Below are 19933 nucleotides of genomic sequence, written 5' to 3'. Positions count from 1 at the left end.
CAACTCTTGGTAGAGAGTGTGTTGTTATAACGACACCTCGTGGTAGAGAGTGTGTTGTAATAACGACAACTCGTGCTAGAGAGTGTGTTGTAATAACGACAACTCGGGGTAGCGAGTGTGTTGTAATAACGACAACTCGGGATAGAGAGTGTGTTGAAATAACAACTCGTGGTAGAGAGTGTGTTGTAATAACGACAACTCGTGGTAGAGAGGGTGTTGTAATAACGACAACTCGGGATAGAGAGTGTGTTGAAATAACAACTCGTGGTAGAGAGTGGGTTGTAATAACGACAACTCGTGGTAGAGAGTGTGATGTTATAACGACAACTCGTGGTAGAGAGTGTGTTGTTATAACGACAACTCGGGATAGAGAGTGTGTTGTAATAGCGACAACTCTTGGTAGAGAGTGTGTTGTAATAACGACAACTCGGGGTAGAGAGTGTGTTGTAATAACGACAACTCGTGCTAGAGAGTGTGTTGTAATAACGACAACTCGGGGTAGAGAGTGTGTTGTAATAACGATAACTCGTGGTAGAGAGTGTGTTGTAATAACGACATCTCGGGGTAGAGAGTGTGTTGTAATAACGACAACTTACAAAGTGTGTAGAACGACAACTCGGGGTTGAGAGTGTGTTGTAATAACGACAACTCGGGATATAGAGTGTGTTGAAATAACAACTCGTGGTAGAGAGTGTGTTGTAATAACGACATCTCGGGGTAGAGAGTGTGTTGTAATAACGACAACTTACAAAGTGTGTAGAACGACAACTCGGGGTTGAGAGTGTGTTGTAATAACGACAACTCGGGATAGAGAGTGTGTTGAAATAACAACTCGTGGTAGAGAGTGTGTTGTAATAACGACAACTCGGGATAGAGAGGGTGTTGTAATAACGACAACTCGGGGTAGAAAGTGTGTTGTAAGAACGACAACTCGGGGTAGAAAGTGTGTTGTAAGAACGACAACTCGGGGTAGAAAGTGTGTTGTAAGAACGACAACTCGGGGTAGAAAGTGTGTTGTAAGAACGACAACTCGGGGTAGAAAGTGTGTTGTAATAACGACTACTCAGGATAGAGAGAGTGTTGTAATAACGACAACTCGTGGTAAAGAGTGTTTTGTAATAACGACAACTCGGGGTAGAAAGTGTGTTGTAAGAACGACAACTCGGGGTAGAAAGTGTGTTGTAAGAACGACAACTCGGGATAGAGAGGGTGTTGTAATAACGACAACTCGTGGTAGAGAGAGTGTTGTAATAACGACAACTCGTGGTAAAGAGTGTGTTGTAATAACCACACCTCGGGATAGAGAGTGTGTTGACATAACAACTCGTGGTAGAGAGTGGGTTGTAATAACGACAACTCGTGGTAAAGAGGCAGTTGGAATAACGACAACTCGGGATAGAGAGGGTGTTGTAATAACGACAACTCGGGATAGAGAGGGTGTTGTAATAACGACAACTCGAGGTAGAGAGTGTGTTGTAATAAAGACAACTCGGGATAGAGAGAGTGTTGTAATAACGACAACTCGTGGTAAAGAGTGCGTTGTAATAACGACAACTCGGGATAGAGAGTGTGTTGTTATAACGACAAATATTATATAAAACATATAAAAATGCTGTAACATAATCTTTTGTACTTTTTTTCCAGATTTCTCGATGGCAATCTTTTATATTTTACCTTTCTTCATCACGCGACTGGTGGGACAGTGGTATGCTGGCTATGGCCCGTGTAAGATGTACATGTACCTTAACCAACTGGCTATGTATTCCTCTACCTACATGCTAGTGTTCATGAGCGTAGACCGCGTGTACGCCATAGCCAAGCCTCTATCTGCCACACGACGAGGACTGACCTACCGCCGGTTACTGGTCGTGTCAGCCTGGGCAGTTGCCGCTTGTGTTGCTGTGAAGGACCTCATTTATTCAGACTTGATGGCGTTTGATAATGGTGTGAAACTTTGTGAAACGGAGTATCCGGAGCCCCTTGTAAGTTAAAGCAACATTCAGGTTTCAGTTATTAGTCAACAATAGTTAGTTAATGGTAAATTAATCATGTTAACTATCAATAATCGTCTTCTGACTGTTGCCTGTAGACGCTTGTCTTTATCACGCTCGAAGCACTCATTAGATGCAAATTAAATTTAACTCTCTTAGTCTTTCTGAAAGCTGTTTATTCTATTCTTTAGTAAAGATTAGATCATTTGTCACGCTTGACGCTATATCGACACAGTTCTGTTATTATTTAGAAGAACGTTTGTCACTCTGGATACTGTTTTTACTATAAGTACACACATTCGGGTTTTCCCTACTGGAGGCTGGAGTTAACACATTCGTTTTTCATTTATTTTACTTTAAAGAACACATTTTGTTCTATTTTCTGTGGAGGAGACACTTTGTCACATTGAAAGCAATAACTACTATAAAGACCCTTGTTTTAAGGTAATTTCGTTTGTCACTCAGGAGGCTGTGACTACCATTAGTACATGTTTTCTTTTTTTGGTAGATTAAACCCTTTGTCACTCAGGAGGCTGTGACTACCATTAGTACATATTCTCTTTTTTGGTAGATTAAACCCTTTGTCACGCTGAAGGCTGTGACTACCATTAGTAAATATTTTCTTTTTTGGTAGATTAAACCCTTTATCATGCTGAAGGCTGTGACTACCATTAGTACATATTTTCTTTTTTGGTAGATTAAACCCTTTATCATGCTGGAGGCTGTGACTACCATTAGTACATATTTTCTTTTTTTGGTAGATTAAACCCTTTATCATGCTGGAGGCTGTAGTTAACGTGTTCGTCCCCGCCCTGATAGTTACAATCTGCTATAGCTGGATCGTGGCTGTTGTTTCACGGAGAACTAAATACGCCATCAACGCAAAGCAGCAAAAAGAAGGTGAGCTGTCCACGGTGTTACTTCCCATGTATCCTATAGGGTTACAGTACCCTGATTGTACATTGCAGTCAGATGTATCCTAAAGGGTTACAGTACCCTGATTGTACATTGTAGTCAGATGTATCCTATAGGGTAACAGTACCCTGATTGTACATTGTAGTCAGATGTATCCTAAAGGGTTACAGTACCCTGATTGTACATTATAGTCAGATGTATCGTATAGGGTAACAGTACCCTGATTGTACATTGTAGTCAGATGTATCCTATAGGGAAACAGTACCCTGATTTTACATTGTAGTCAGATGTATCCTATACGGTAACAGTACCCTGATCGTACATTGTAGTCAGATGTATCCTATAGGGTTACAGTACCCTGATTGTGCATTGTAGTCAGATGTATTCTATAGGGTAACAGTACCCTGATTGTACATTGTAGTCAGATGTATCCTATAGGGTAACAGTACCCTGATTTTACATTGTAGTCAGATGTATCCTATAGGGTAACAGTTCCCTGATCGTACATTTTAGTCAGATGTATCCTATAGGGTTATAGTACCCTGATTGTACATTGTAGTCAGATGTATCCTATAGGGTAACAGTACCCTGATTTTACATTGTAGTCAGATATACCCTATAGGGTTACAGTACCCTGATTTTACATTGTAGTCGGATGTATCTTATAGGGTAACAGTACCCTGATTGTACATTGGAGTCAGATGTATCCTATAGGGTAACAGTACCCTGATTGTACATTGTAGTCAGATGATTTACTATCGGTAATATGTTATGGCTAGGGCAGTATGGTTGGACTACGTTTCTGAAATAGGAAAATTAAGGTACAAGTGATACTTATTATCATTAACAATGGATCGGTTTAGCTCTCAGAACAAAACAACGTAACGTTACAAGTGTTCAAGTATTGCTGCTATAAAATTATGATATATTCATGTAAAGTAACTCAATAGAAACGAATATTGTGTCTAGAAACATATGCCTTGTTTAAAATAAATGTTATGAGTAATGAACTATTAAAATTAACAAAATTTTCCAATTGATAACAGTTTTCAATTAACTGTGGTTAACTTTTTCTCACTTCTCCTGGAGAGATGTTATACTAAAACCCATACCTGGTCTTATCGACAATGCATCTGGTTTAAATGATACTGAATATTAGCGTTTATTAAAATGTGTACTGTGGTAGTAGCGTAGACAGGAATTTGAATGAAGAAATCCTCCTTTTGTTGATATTAATAATGTAGATCTTACATAATGAATGTTTTTTGTATCTCTAACTGTTGTGTGATGTTGTGTTTTGGGAAGGAAATGTATGTTTTACGTATATACAAAATTACTAAGTATGTGTCTTGTTTAGGTGTATAAAAATGAAACCAATATGCTTAAATATCTAGAAAATAATGCACGTGTTTTTGATGTCGTTTTTTTCTGTGAATTTTTACAGCAACAAAAAATAAAAGTAATACTTTTAAATATCATTTATTCAATTCTATATATTTATTTTATTCTATATGCTGGTATATTTAAATGTACTAATTACCCATAGATAAACTACTTCCAGTGAACGTCTGCTAGGTTAAAATACCCATAGATAAACTACTTCCTGTGAACGTCTGCTAGGTTAAATTATCCATAGATAAACTATTTCCTGTGAACGTCTGCTAGGTTAAATTACGCATAGATAAACTACTTTCTGTGAACGTCTGCTAGGCTGAATTACCCATAGATAAACTACTTCCTGTGAACGTCTGCTAGGCTTAATTACCCATAGATAAAATACTTCCTGTGAACGTCTGCTAGGTTAAATTACCCATAGATAAACTACTTCCTGTGAGCGTCTGCTAGGTTAAATTACCCATAGATAAAATACTTCCTGTGATCGTCTGCTAGGTTAAATTATCCATAGATAAACTATTTCCTGTCAACGTCTGCTAGGTTCAATTATCCATAGATAAACTCTTTCCTGTCAACGTCTGCAAGGATAAATTACCCATAGATAAAATACTTCCTGTGATCGTCTGCTAGGTTAAATTACCCATAAATAAACTACTTCCTGTGAACGTCTGCTAGGTTAAATTACCGATAGATAAACTACTTCCCGTGAACGTCTGCTAGGTTAAATAACCCATAGATAAACTACTTCCTGTAAACGTCTGCTAGGTTAAATTATCCATAGATAAATTATTTCCTGTCAACGTCTGCTAGGTTAAATTATCCATAGATAAACTACTTCCTGTGAACGTTTGCTAGGTTAAATTACCGATAGGTAAACTACTTCCTGTGAACGTCTGCTAGGTTAAATAACCCATCGATAAACTACTTCCTGTGAACGTCTGCTAGGTTAAATTACCCATAGATAAACTACTTACTGTGAACGTCTGCTAGGTTAAATTACCCAGAGATAAACTACTTCCTGTGAACGTCTGCTCGGTTAAATTACCCATAAATAAACTACTTCCTTTGAACGTCTGCTAGGTTAAATTACCCATAGATAAACTACTTCCTGTGAACGTCTGCTCGGTTAAATTACCCATAAATAAACTACTTCCTGTGAACGTCTGCTAGGTTAAATTACCGATAGGTAAACTACTTCCTGTGAACGTCTGCTAGGTTAAATAACCCATAAATAAACTACTTCCTGTGAACGTCTGCTAGGTTAAATTACCCATAAATAAACTACTTCCTGTGAACTATTAGTCCTACAGTACATTTCGCTCGCTACTGTAGATAGTAAATCATTCCGCTAACTCTCTATGAATAGTTCAAGTTTTGTTTTTCATGCTACGAATATACCGTTGTATGAACTTTGCAATTACGTCCGCGAAATAGAAGAATGTCCACAAGATTTAAAAACGTCCAAAAATATTTTCAAAATACGGCAGCTTGATAAAAAAAACCTTCTGTAAAATATATATTTCTGCATCGGCAAAATATATAATGATCTCGATCACCTTGGTACAAAATACTTTCCGCCTCGGCTAGCTCATTCGGTAGAGCGTTATACTAATTACCAAGGGGTCTTTGGTTGGACTCCTAGCCGAAGCATTGACAAAATAGTGACCTCTGTTACATTTCCGCGACCTCTATAATAATACGCCTGTGACATATCATATCATATGTGATAGGTGAGGTGATACGCGACTAACGAAAGTGCATAAACGAGCTATATGAACTCACAGTTCTGTGGGCATCATACGACCTATCAAAATCACAAATCAGAGACACATAAAATATAAGTCAGTTGCCTATGAAAGTATACGTCCGTGATAAATAAAATCAAAACGGCGACCTATAAAACCATTTTTCAGCAATCTGTAATATGATATATATATATATATATATATATGTACATGTAGTGACCAATTAAATAATTCATCTGTGACCTATAGGAACGTCCTTCTGCGACTTATACAATTATCCTTCCTTCCTCGACCTTAAGTGTTAAATATGTTATAGTACCCCCGCTTTTACTGAAACACATTTACATCATATCATCATTTTCTATTTCAGCGATCGCCATGTTTTCGAAAAATATTCTTCCAGGTAACTCTTATTTGTTCATTCTATATGAGACGCTTCTGGGTTTTTTTTGTTTTGCTCCTTTAATTAACTGCCAACTCACAAGTTCCGAACACCAGTTGTAAATAATGGCATATTATTACAAGAAGATCTCATTACAATGGCATTCATGAAAACAAAATGTGAGGGTATTTTCTGCCAACAGACCGGTATGTATATGTGTGTTCACGCTCACAAAATAATAACTTTTGGCCATTATTTCTTATTTCATATTCTTTAAAGAATTTGGCCCATATTTGTTAATACACAACGACAAAATCTGGAAAGTCTCAAAGTTGATATAAAAGACAACAACGAGAACTGAGTCGACACCAAAACAAACGGAACGACAGTCTTTACATTTATAGAAATCCACGTGCTCCTGAGGAGTAAACCTCACTCCTGCACCTAACATGACACCCGCCATGTTGTCTCCCGTCAACTCTTTGATACTATGTTGGGCATGAAGACACACTGAATAAGAGACAAAATGGGTTATATTAACATTCCACGCCTTAAAATCAAGTAACGGAGATAGAAACCCTTGCCTTAGAGCGTTTTCTGTACCACATTCGGTATATGAGATGGTATATCCCGTCCAATTTAATATACACGCCACCAAAGATTTAAATATGATAGTCAAATATTTAATCCAGATATGTTCTGATTCCTCAGGTCAAAATGGCAACCATACAACTTCTACAACGTCTACTAAAATCCCTCGGGTAGAAAATCTCTCCGAAGTAGTAAATAAACAATACAATGTAAGACGTATGTACCAAAAACGTCCAGCAACGCAGAACAGTCTCTGTTATATGACACCCATCATTATCGTTATGAAACTTTTCAGTCTTTAACATTTTTCGTTGTAGCATGTTTATTTAATGTTATCAGTGTCGTTTTGGTTTCTAATTCATGCATGTTAAGTATTTAAACATTTATACAATGTTGTAAATATTTTAGATTTTCTACCTAAGAGAATTTCTATTTTTTTGTACTTTTTGTGGAGTTTTATAGCAAGTATTTGATTATCAATAAATTATTCTTATGCATGTGTTGTACGATTTGAAGCAACAATAACCTTAACATAGGGATTGCCAAGTGACAGATACCCCAAAGCAAGCTGGTCTTTACTTGTCCAATACGGTTCTGCGTGGGCGTGTTCATTGCTAAACATGCGCTGAATAGTAAACGCTCCACACGCAGCCACACCTAATCCAGGACATTTGTTTTAGATTTCGCCTTAATGAATACAAGTTATTGTAATGCCATAAATCTTTCAGGTCCTAAAAAAGGACGAAAATTATTCGCCTTACAGAAATATTAGCCACACATTGAAAAAAAATACTTATGTAATAGAGGAGAACATTCCATATTATATGAAACTTTAACTATATAATTACGCTGTGTATTTCAGCAAGGTAGACATATTGATATAGTATTTTTTGTTTAGTACTATGTATATTACAGGGAATGGTAAAACGGACGGCAAACGTACAGACGTGGTTAGACGAGCTAAAATACGAAGTACAAAAGTCATGTTTGCCGTCGTTTCAGGTAAGAATGCAATATTCGTTAGTTATTTCAGAAAAAACGTAAAATCGATTTCATTGCTATCTTAGCAATCTGTTTAGCAAGATTATGACTTTAAACATCAATTGATACTACTCTGTTTATATTTTCGGTGTTTCGTCATGTAAATCCAGCGTTTCTTTGTGTATTTGCAGTGTTTCTGATCTGTTGGAGTCCTCATACCATCAACTTTTTGTTGACGGTGTATGGAGTAGTGGATTTTACCTGCACAACGTTTATCTTGTTTCCATTGGCGCCGTTAAACAGTATGGCGAATCCTATAGTGTTTCTAGCCTTCAACTACAAAACCTTGTTTGTACATAAAAGAAAAGGGAATGACTTGAACAGAACAAGTATGAAAACCACTTTTTCTACTTCTACACGTAATAACACGGAAAGGTCACGTGACTTACTCATGCCTGCCAACCTTCCTCCACGTGACGCATGAGCACACAGTGCACGTTATTTGTAGTGACTAACTACTAATATACCATTAACTACTTATCAGCTCAGCAGTGTTGTAAGGACATGTACCTAACGTAATTCTATTCGTTGAGTGTGCTTAGGGTTTACGTTTGAACATTCATCTATTGAACATAAAATGTAAATGCATATCACTATGTTTAACAAAACGAAGGCTAACCAAATCACCAGGACATAGAGTATGGATATGGCATAGAGGTGAAGACTATCTATTTTCTGATTCAGGACTAATCCTGAAAGCTTGAATCTAGAATGACTGACTATTTATTGAACATATGTTAACAAATTACATTAAGTCTGAAAAGTATTTCTCCAAGCTGCTTAATCGTTATGTGGTTATCGATTTTGATTGTAAATGTATTATTGGATTCCAGATAACAGGAACAAAAAAACCTGCATGTCTCCTTGTCACTAACAGATTAAAATAAAACTTGATGTGGAATGTGGAATATTTGTATATAAATGCATTAACTTTTTCAAAAAACTTTTATACAAGGTAAATATAGCTATCTTATGAGTATGCAATTTATTGGGTCAAACAAAAATGTATTGAGCTAATTTCCTTAGCTTGTCTATGACGACTACCGATATTGAGACTTCCAAGGGATTGACATGTCGTCCGAGTGAGATATGACTATAAAGAGAGAGAAAGAGAAAAAAAACCTTAGGAAGGATAAGCATGGCCTACGGGGGAGAGACTCTGATTATGAGGCACGACCTCCAAGGTGCAGACAGGATCTCCGAGGAGGAACACGTCATCCGAGGGAGGAGAAAAAAGTACATAAATACAAGTAATTTTAATACAGAAAATAATTCGGTAGTTGTTATAATGGCAAGTATTGGCAGGTGATAATAGACTGTCAGTTACTTTACCGCTATACAGTGTTATAACACCATTATATAATCAGGCTGTTACACGTTGTAATATCATCATCATATAATCAGGATACTATACAGTGTAATATCATCATCATATAATCAGGATAGTATACAGTGTAATATCATCATCATATACTCAGGATAGTATACAGTGTAATAACACCATCATGTCTTCAGACTGCTAACATTGTAACATCATCATATACTCAGGCTGTTATATTGTGTAATAACAACTTCATATACTCAGCCTGCTACATATTAAAATAACACCTTTATGTACTCAGGCTACTACACATTGTAATAACGCCATCATATGACCAGGCTGCTTTACATTGTCATAACACTATCATATACTCAGACTGCTATACAGTGTAATAACACTATCACATACTCAGTCTTATATACAGTGTAATAACACCATCATATACTCAGGCTGCTTTACAGTGTTATAACACTATCACATACTCAGTCTGCTACACAGTGTAATAACACCTTCATATACTCAGGCTACTTTACAGTGTAATAACACCATTATATAATCAGGCTGTTACACATTGTAATAACACCATCATATACTCAGGCTGCTTTACAGTGTAATAACGCCATCATATACTCAGCCTGCTACACAGTGTAATAACACCTTCATATACTCAGGCCACTTTACAGTGTAATAACACCATCATATACTCAGGCTGTTATATAGTGTTATAACACCATCATATACTCAGGCTACTACAAATTGTAATAACACCATCATATACTCAGGCTGTTATATAGTGTAATAACACCGCCATATACTCGGCTGTTATATAGTGTAATAACACCGTCATATACTCAGGCTGCTATACAGTGTAATAACACTATCACATACTCAGTCTGATATACAGTGTAATAACACCATCATATACTCAGGCTGCTTTACAGTGTAATAACATCATCATATACTCAGGCTGTTATATAGTGTAATAACACCTTCATATAGTCAGCCTGCTACACATTGTAATAACGCCATCATATGATCAGGCTGCTTTACATTGTCATAACACTATCACATACTCAGACTGCTATACAGTGTAATAACACTATAACATACTCAGTCTAATATACAGTGTAATAACACCATCATATACTCAGGCTGCTTTACAGTGTTATAACACTATCACATACGCAGTCTGATATACAGTGTAATAACACCATCATATGCTCAGGCTACTTTACAGTGTAATAACACCGTCATATACTCAGGCTACTTTACAGTGTCATAACACCATCATATACTCAGGCTGCTTTACAGTGTTATAGCACTATCACATACTCAGTCTGATATATAGTGTAATAACACCATCATATACTCGGGCTGCTTTACAGTGTAATAACGCCATCATATACTCAGCCTGCTACACAGTGTAATAACCCCTTCATATACTCAGGCTACTTTACAGTGTAATAACTCCGTCATATACTCAGGCTACTACACATTGTAATAACACCATCATATACTCAGGCTACTATACAGTGTAATAACACCATCATATACTCAGGCTACTTTACAGTGTAATAACACCGTCATATACTCAGGCTACTACACATTGAAATAACACCATCATATACTCAGGCTACTTGACAGTGTAATAACACCGTCATATAATCAGGCTGTTATATAGTGTAATAACACCATCATATACTCAGGCTACTTTACAGTGAAATAACACCGCCATATACTCAGGCTACTACACATTGAAATAACACCATCATATACTCAGGCTACTTAACAGTGTAATAACACCGTCATATAATCAGGCTGTTATATAGTGTAATAACACCGGCATATACTCAGGCTGCTTTACAGTGTAATAACACCGTCATATAATCAGGCTGTTATATAGTGTAATAACACCGTCGTATACTCAGGCTACTTTACAGTGTAATAACACCGTCATATATTCAGGCTACTTTACAGTGTAATAACACCATCATATACTCAGGTTGTTATATAGCGTAATAACACCATCATATACTCAGGCTACTTTACAGTGTAATAACACCATCATATACTCAGGCTACTACACATTGCAATAACACCATCATACACTCAGGCTACTTTACAGTGTAATAACACCGTCATATATTCAGACTGATCTACAGTACACAATTACATACTTAGACTGTGTTACAGTGTTATAACTGAACACCATCATGTACTTAGACTAATATATCGTGTTATAACACCATCATACACTCAGCACGTTATACAGTATCATACCATCATCATATGCCCAGCCTGGTATACGGTGTAATTGCAATTTATATACAAATGCTGTTATATTAATGAATAACACAATTTAGATAGTAATACCAACTCACTTCAAGTCCTTCTTGCTTTATTTATATTCTTGAAAAGCATATCATAAATCGTGATTGGAACTCATGGCAGATCATAATTAATCAGTGTAAAGTAATACAATGAATTTAATGAAGAAATGGCTTTTTATATGTGTCATCATTTATATCATTCCGTTTTTAATCAATGTATTCCTTCCCCTTTTACCGAAAACCATTGACAAAACTTCTCATGAGTGAAGTTCTATTGAATAATCACTTCGTTTGGTGTTGTCTCAGTCATATGATGTTGCCAAATGCGTATGCTATTGCCTTATGAAACTAAAATATATTTAAGCATTGAACTGTTTAGCGCATTATGTTGTTTGCTTGCAAAGCTGTGTCATTCAAATCGATCATAAATACCATACAAAAACAGTTCAATACTTATATTTACATTTTCTCTGCCTTTTATGTTCTTTTTTAACTTATAATTTATATTTAAAATTAAAAATGCCCGCCTTATCGACAGTCCACACAATTTCGTTCAATAGTTTGAACAGCGTATTGTCGCGTGCTGATTGGCAAACAAAGTAGTACTTTGAAATTTTAACAAACACTTCAATTTTATTCCACAATTCAGTATCAATACAATTGCGTATGATATGTCTATAGGGTGATTTAAGTTTATCAATAGAACTCTTAGCTGAAAGTTATACTTGAAATTGTTTCGATTTTTCCCCGGAACAAATTTCGCGCATGGACAAATACAGTGAACACCGTAAATCCGACCTTGCCCTCCACGAGGGAGTTATTTTTGGAAGTTAATTCGAACTACCCAGGCCTAAATGTATTTGTTAATTGTATGGGAACCTGACAACAGTCTGTGGATTCTATAACATCCTCGTTATTTGACATGTCGTCAGAAACTTAGGAATGGTGGATGCGAGACGCGTGAAAGATAGCGTTTGAAGTGAGTGATCTTGCGACGGAGCACAGGTCCGTTACAAATGTCTGAAATGTTTATGTGTGCTGTGACTCATATCAGTAGGTCTGTAACATATGTGTCAGTAGGTCTATATAATATGTGTATTTCAGACATTTGTAACGAACTCCTGTAGATCAGTGCAGTATAACAGACGATATTTCTGATAAATTGCAGGAGCGTTAAAATTGTTTCCATTGCCAGCATTGGTGATTTCAACCGATGTGCATTTTGTACGATATTGCAGACATTGGTCTTGTTTTCGTTGTAAAAAAAGTGTTTTTTATTTTATTTTTTATTTTGCACATAAATTTACAATGGCATTGTCAAATCTCACATTGCCCAGCGATATTTCAGCAGCCGTCATGTTTATTTATATTGGATATTGTAGTTCCGGTCAGTGTTGTTTTAATACGCTAAGAGAAAGAATTGTGTCTCGTGATGCATGGTAATTAAAGTCCCATCAACGACATAGCTTTCAAAGAGGCTTTATAGTGACAATGCCATGCAAATGCAAATATTATTACTTGCATGTTTACTGTCAGATATTTTGTTTGTTCGCATGAATGATATTTAGGTTTTGTTGTGCACCTAATGTGCACTTTTGTGAATATTTTAACAAATAAAACAAAAATCTTCAGTCATTGTGATGTTATCACTTGATCTTATAACATCAGGTCCTGCTCGGTTTGTTTAAGATTCAATGAATGTAAGTACAAATAAATAACAACTTCTGGGCACATTTCTGCACGCATCCTTTCAGTTTTTAGGATCTGCTCTCGTGAAAAGCTTTTCCTACTGACTTAATGTTAGTGCCCATACCTTATTATTTTGTTATATTTTCAACATTTTGGGGATTATTAAACAAAAGGGCTTCAGTTTAAAAAAAAAGGAATAATAAAATATCGATATCGTATAATTTCCATTTTATTTTTACAAATCATTTTGGTTATATTGAATATTCTGAACATGTACAGCAGACGTCAACTTGCTACAAAGACAATTTGAGGGATTCATCTAGTGTCAAAGAAGGGATTTAAAAAATGGCATACCGTGGAGAGATTCACGTTTTTGTTAAATATTCAAATTAGCTGCTGATTTCTTTCTTTCCAAAAACGTGTTTAACGAAAGTGATGCATACAAAGATTATCTAGGCTTGGACACATTTTGCAGATTCGTTTTTGCTTGTAAAATTAATAATTGATCATAATTTATTAAATTTTACTCATTAATATCGGTGTTTTATTTACACAGAATCGTGTATACCGGCTTGCATATGGGAAATGTCGGTTTACACTTTAATGCCAAATTAAAGCATGGTCAGATGCAACTTAATTTGGATTTGTTTTATCTCGGGCTTGCCGGAGAGCAAAGCAAAGGATCCGTTACAATCGATGACGTTAAGCTTGTTACAGTAAATCAAAACGATTTCTGAACGTGATTTAGTTCTCAAAGAGCATATCCGTAATCTTTTAAATAATCATTTCTTACTTCTAGTCACGAATGAGTTGTATGAACACTATGTTTTCCTCATACGGATATATATTCAGGCAAAACTACATATTATATTGTCATGTAACAGGAGAGGGAAAATGCACGACCAGACCGGGGTTCTAACCCGGGACCTTCTGGACGCTCAACCAATTCAGCTATCTGGTCGCCGACGATCGACTCAGTCCTGTTACGCTACATTCCTCCCTCTTTTAACAAAGTCTTTGACCCCGAAGACACACGAGACCCTATACCACCTTATGTGGGTATATTTCGTTGGGCGCCAAATGTAACAGGAGAGGGAAAATGCACGGCCAGACCGGGGCTCGAACCCGGGTTCCTCTGAACTCTAGACGGACGCTCAACCAATTTAGCTATCTGTTCGCCGACGATCGACCTAGTCCAGTTCCGTTACAGTTATAATAATTTACATTTACAAGGGATAACGATGCATGTTGACATGTTGATATTTAATATTGTTTTTACAGTACTAAGTAGATATTTGAAGGATTGTTACTGTAGTAATTTATAGATAATAATTAAACATAATATATATGATATTAACAAAACAAATAACAAACGAAATATCTGCAAAATCCGACCGGTTTCGGATGCAGAACAGCTTTTATAGTGAATAAATCTACATAAGTCTTATGGGATATTCCTACTTTGGAAAAACTGCACATTTTTGTCCGGACGTCTGCTCATCAAATCCTTCGCGGCAGCCTTTTATAAAAAGTCTTTATCACGAACCTGCTTATTCCTTTGATTCCCTGCTCAGTTAAACGCTCAGATGCCTACATTGAATGCACCAGCCAGTTCTAAATATAGAAACATTTGGTTTACTGCTACAATGCTTATTTTCAGGAGGCTATGCGTATTAAGCCTGCAGGATGGTTGCATTTTAAGTAGGTGTAGTTATTTAAGACGATATCGGGCTGCATTTTACAATCCAGGTCTATAAATGGCTTGCCAAAATGTATATTACTGACTCGTCGCGTCTCCACTTCTATCAGAGGGTCCGTCACCGTCCTCTCCAGCCACGGCTTAGACACAGGTCACAGGTTTGCAACGAAATGTATGTAACTATGATGTCACCATATATAGTCTATTGTATAACTGGCATACACAACAAGGTTTTCTTTCAGATGCTTTGCTTTTTATTTATTAAGTACACCTCTACTAGACCGACTAGGAGGTTTTAAATTTGTCAAGAAGTTTGAACACTATTTCTTTCCCCAGTTTTTAAATGTACGCGCGGTTATCAAAACCAACATATCAATACCACTATCATGTGTCTGAGGATACCACATGTTCTCAGATTTATTAGGGTAAAATTTTCCAAAGCCGGATGCTAAACATATCTATTATGGTTACAGTGACAACACACTTGCCAATTCTACCTATTTGCGAGGGAGATTCCAGATTTTAAACCCTTAAATTGAACATTTCAAACCAAGTTGATTTGTTAAGTTATTCATAAATTCTAATATCTAATGAATTTATCTAAAAGATGTCATTTTAAAATGTTATTTTGTCCCTAGGTGATATACAAATACATTTTATTAATGTTTATTTTTATTTTAGTTTTGAGCACGTTTTTTCCCCCGAAAGGAAAATTAAGCAAGTATGTGACTATTAATACATTAGTAGCTTATTCCTTCTAAAATGTATTCGTTTTATTTGTCGCGATGACACACATATTTGTCATTTGCAAAAATCTGTTATAAACTTGCCAGACAAGGTATGCAGTTGTAAACAATAGGTTCAAATGTTGGTAAACTGTTAAAGCGTATAATGTAAACAATAGGTTCAAATGTTGGTAAACTGTTAAAGCGTGGAATGTAAACAATAGGTTCAAATGTTGGTAAACTGTTAAAGCGTAGAATGTAAACAATAGGTTGAAATGTTGGTAAACTGTTAAAGCGTAGAAAGATACTATTAATGATGATAAATTGTACAGCTTATACAAAGATAGTATAACAATCTGATGTCCAGGGTTCCAATTCCGGTTTTGCCCCGTTGAAGTTTCATATTTTTTGGTTTATTTTCTTCCTTATTCTTTTCATAGACGTCCCGCAAGGAATAGTTTACTTTTCAGAAATAATCTATCAAAGCTACAGTCATGCCTGAAAGAGCAGTTCTCAATGCTTTTATAACAGTCGTACGGGTACCCTAAATTGCCCGTGTTCATTTCTTACTACTGTTCTGAAATTATAAGATGGCAGTTTAGCACGAATAAATATTGTAGTTATCAGATATTTGATTTTATGAAATCTTGTAATTTTCCAAAAACAACACATCAGAGTCTACCAATTAGGACAAAACAATTCTGTCTATAAGTTCCTCGGTAAGATCATGGTCAATAAATTAAAAAGCTTCAAAATAAAATAAAAATAAAATAATGACATTCATACATCACATTTCTGGGGATTATTTGCATGATATAGCAAAACAGAGAGATGTACTAATGAAGATTGATTTGTATTTTGCATATTTCGAAAAGTCTGATACTAATCGTCAACATTTGTTTACTTTGTTATGTCTAGAAACCTCACATTTATTTCAATTAACTGTTCAGTTCTAACATGGCGTATGCATTTTAACCTCGTTTCTACGTCAGAATTGTATTGAATGCAACCTTTAAAATATGTTTGAAAAGTTTGCTTGTTTTCACAGGTCCTCTTCAGCATATTTGGTTTTGAAATAGTAAGGAGATCAAATTTAAAGGAATTTAAATATAAGTTTTACGTTTCTCCTCAAGTTTTTGGGTAATATAATGTTGCAAGCTTTTGACTTCCAAACTATTCAAATCTTATTTCACAACTCTGTGACTTCATATACTGTATAGCGGTTATATGTCGCGGGCTTTTCATTTTCGCTTTATTCTCATTTTAATTAAAATCCGCGAATTCTAAAACAATTGAAAATATTTACCACATCACTGACGTCATAGAAAGGTAACGCTTTCATTGAACCGTGTCGTATTTTATTGATATATAAGTGATTCGTGAAATATAGAAGCGGGTGTACAGCGAAATTTAACCCCCATGAGATATGTTCCGTAAACAAAAACGCGAAATATTGACCAAGCGAATTTAAAGCATTATACAGTACCCATTCAGGTTTTTGCCAATATGAGGATGTTATTGAAATGTTTGTTGAAATTATACCATTCAAAATTCACTTAATATGATTCTTCAGCCCTTTTACTTAACAAAGTTTACATTTAATGGTCAAACAAACCTAATATCTAACATTTTAATAGGAAATGGTTTAAGACATAGTATAAATATGTGGAAATGTAATGTTATTTCTATATTGTGAAACACAGTTCCGTAATCCACATGATTCAGTAATAATTCCTTTTTTATCTTTTTTTTTTCCAGTCGAAACAACAGACTAGTGTTGGAAACGAGTTCAAGAGATGGGGGATACGGAACTTTTAATGAACGGACTTGCACTGGTGTTACATTAGTGTTAAGAAAATTGGAGTTCATATCAGGGGTAAATGAACTGACATGTACTGTGCGCCATGCTGAAGCTGTGAAGGGCGATATGTACTGTGAAGTTTCCCCTCTATCGGTCAGGGCCCTGACCTTGACCTCGTGTATTTTTTGACGGAATTCTAGACTGTGTGGATGCGTTACCGACACGTCCTTTGTGCGTCCCTGGTCGTTAAGTGGTTGGTCAATCAAAGTCTGTAACTCTGTAATGTGAGTAGTAGGACGCTGCCACCATATGTGCGTGACGACAATTTAACTAAACTATACCAGCCTGATAAAGTGGCTTTTTGCCCAGCCTCAAATAAACATGTGTTAATATTTGAGACTCGTGCAATGAGCCAAGGGCTCGATTTGACAGGCTATCACTAGCGGTTTATCAAGGCCTTGCTGGTCCTTGGGTTCAAAAACTGCGTTACGAGGCCAGATTTGTAAGCAATTGCGGTGCATTAAATCAAATACTTACATTTTTGGAATAAGATTCGTCAGTTTGGTATAACAATAAGGGCTAATGAAATTTGTTTTGAACATTAACAGAAGTTGAAAACTTATTTAGCGAGCTTTTGTCAAGCAAAGAGTGCAAGTTGCAGGTGTCTCAACTCTAAACCGCTGAAAAAACTAAGCAACAGTGTGCTGAATCGGTAAAGACCTTAATAGTGATGTATATATGTTTCTGATAAACCCAAGAACTCGACTAAGCCGGTATTCATTAAAGAGTCCGACATATTTGGTCTGAATACGCCGCCGAGAGAGCAGTGGCTCAACCATGTTGAATTATACAAAGCGATATCCCGATCCATTCCAGGAGAGACAATAGTTGGTATCCAACGTGTACGTGGTCTGTGGAGAATATACACCGACTGTGAAAAGAGTAGAGACGCTCTCCTCACTTCAGGGATACATCTTCGAGCAAAAACTATCCCGATATACAACTCTAACCCTTCACGACCGTCGTTATATTCTCAGAGAAGGGATACGGTGATGACGGTCAGGGTGAAGAATATACCGCTTTCCGCTGACGATGGCCAGATTCGAAGGATCTTCACAATCAGAGACATAGAGATTGTAAGTTTCTATCGAGAGAAACTGAGAGTCGATGGTAGGCTTACAAACTGCGAGACAGGTGACAGAATAGCTGTGGTAAACAAATTCTCACAGCCATTCGAAATATCTATGGAAATCGGAAGATACAGAGCAGTCGTGCTCCACAACGGTCAGATCAACAGGAAGCTCAAGTGCAACAACTGCCTTGAAGAAGGACACTTAGGCAAGAACTGTCCGAACGAAATAAAATGTAGAGAATGTGCCAGACCTGTGTAGGGGAAGACGTTTCTGATGAAGACGTTTCAAGCTGCAATGCTGACTCAGGAGACGAAGAGGAGACAAAAGAAGATGAAGAGGTGTATGAGGAAGCAGAGACAAGTAAGGATGGTGCTGGTACAAAACAGACCAGGTTTCAGCAAAATACCAGTGAAACCCCAGCCCCAACTTCCAAACATCCCCATCCTCGAACCTCCGAAAAAGAACAAACTCAAAAAGGAAAGAAGGACAAGAAAAAGGATAAACAGATTACAGACCAGAAATCCACACTAGACAATTTCATAACCGTATCTACCCCATCCAGAAAATCTAGCAATTTAGCCCCAGATCTGCGGTCTCCACCAACTCCAGCTGAAGAGCTAGAGTCAGGATCAAAGGCAAAAAAGAAACAAAGAGACAAGTCAGTATGAACTCAAAAAACAACTATATACCTGTGGATCATTATAGACAGTATGTTAAGTACTCACTATTGTTGATTTATATGTATACATATGTCTATGGACTAATGAAAAAAATAATGATTTCAACTTGTTGCATGGCTTCCTTCACACACTTTATCACGCTGTGCATTTGTTTTAACAGTAATGATAAGTTTGTAAAGGATGATTATGTGAAGCAGAGTAATTATAAGAATTACTGGCGACACAATAGAAGACATTTATGGTATGTTGATAAAGGAAAATACAGTCAAGCTTTTGATTATGATACTTTATTAAATTATCAATATAAATCTGAAAATATATCAACACAGAATGGCAAGGAGAAATTATACACAGCAATGGCTCCAGTCAGAGCAGAGGGGTATCAATATCAATAAAAGATAACTTGAAGTATGAAATAATAGATACATGGTCTCATGATGATGGCACATGCATAATGACAAACCTAAAACTAAATGAAAACATTTTTACAATGGC

General features: G+C 36.3%; 1 protein-coding gene across 4 annotated transcripts in view; it reads left to right on the top strand.

The window, feature by feature from the left end:
- LOC110448973 (cardioacceleratory peptide receptor-like) overlaps positions 1 to 19543 on the top strand; it is a 65576-nt gene extending 46033 nt beyond the window's left edge. The window contains exons 3-8 of one of the 4 annotated variants that reach the window (XR_002462804.1): positions 1645 to 1982; positions 2753 to 2891; positions 6417 to 6449; positions 7935 to 8021; positions 8192 to 9296; positions 17583 to 19543. Coding sequence is in view for 3 of the 4 variants with exons in the window: in XM_021495515.1 (XP_021351190.1) it covers positions 1645 to 1982; positions 2753 to 2891; positions 6417 to 6449; positions 7935 to 8021; positions 8192 to 8484 (890 nt within the window). In the remaining variant the exon portion in view is untranslated. Of the gene's footprint in view, positions 1 to 1644; positions 1983 to 2752; positions 2892 to 6416; positions 6450 to 7934; positions 8022 to 8191; positions 10092 to 17582 lie in introns of those variants that run through there. The other 3 variants (XM_021495517.1, XM_021495515.1, XM_021495516.1) reach the window with 3 other exon arrangements.
- The last annotated feature ends 390 nt before the right edge of the window (positions 19544 to 19933 follow it).

The sequence above is a fragment of the Mizuhopecten yessoensis genome, unplaced genomic scaffold (genome assembly GCF_002113885.1).
Source record: "Mizuhopecten yessoensis strain PY_sf001 unplaced genomic scaffold, ASM211388v2 scaffold4411, whole genome shotgun sequence".
Classification (NCBI taxonomy): Eukaryota; Metazoa; Mollusca; class Bivalvia; order Pectinida; family Pectinidae; genus Mizuhopecten; species Mizuhopecten yessoensis.
This window is presented reverse-complemented; position numbering and strand designations above follow the sequence as displayed.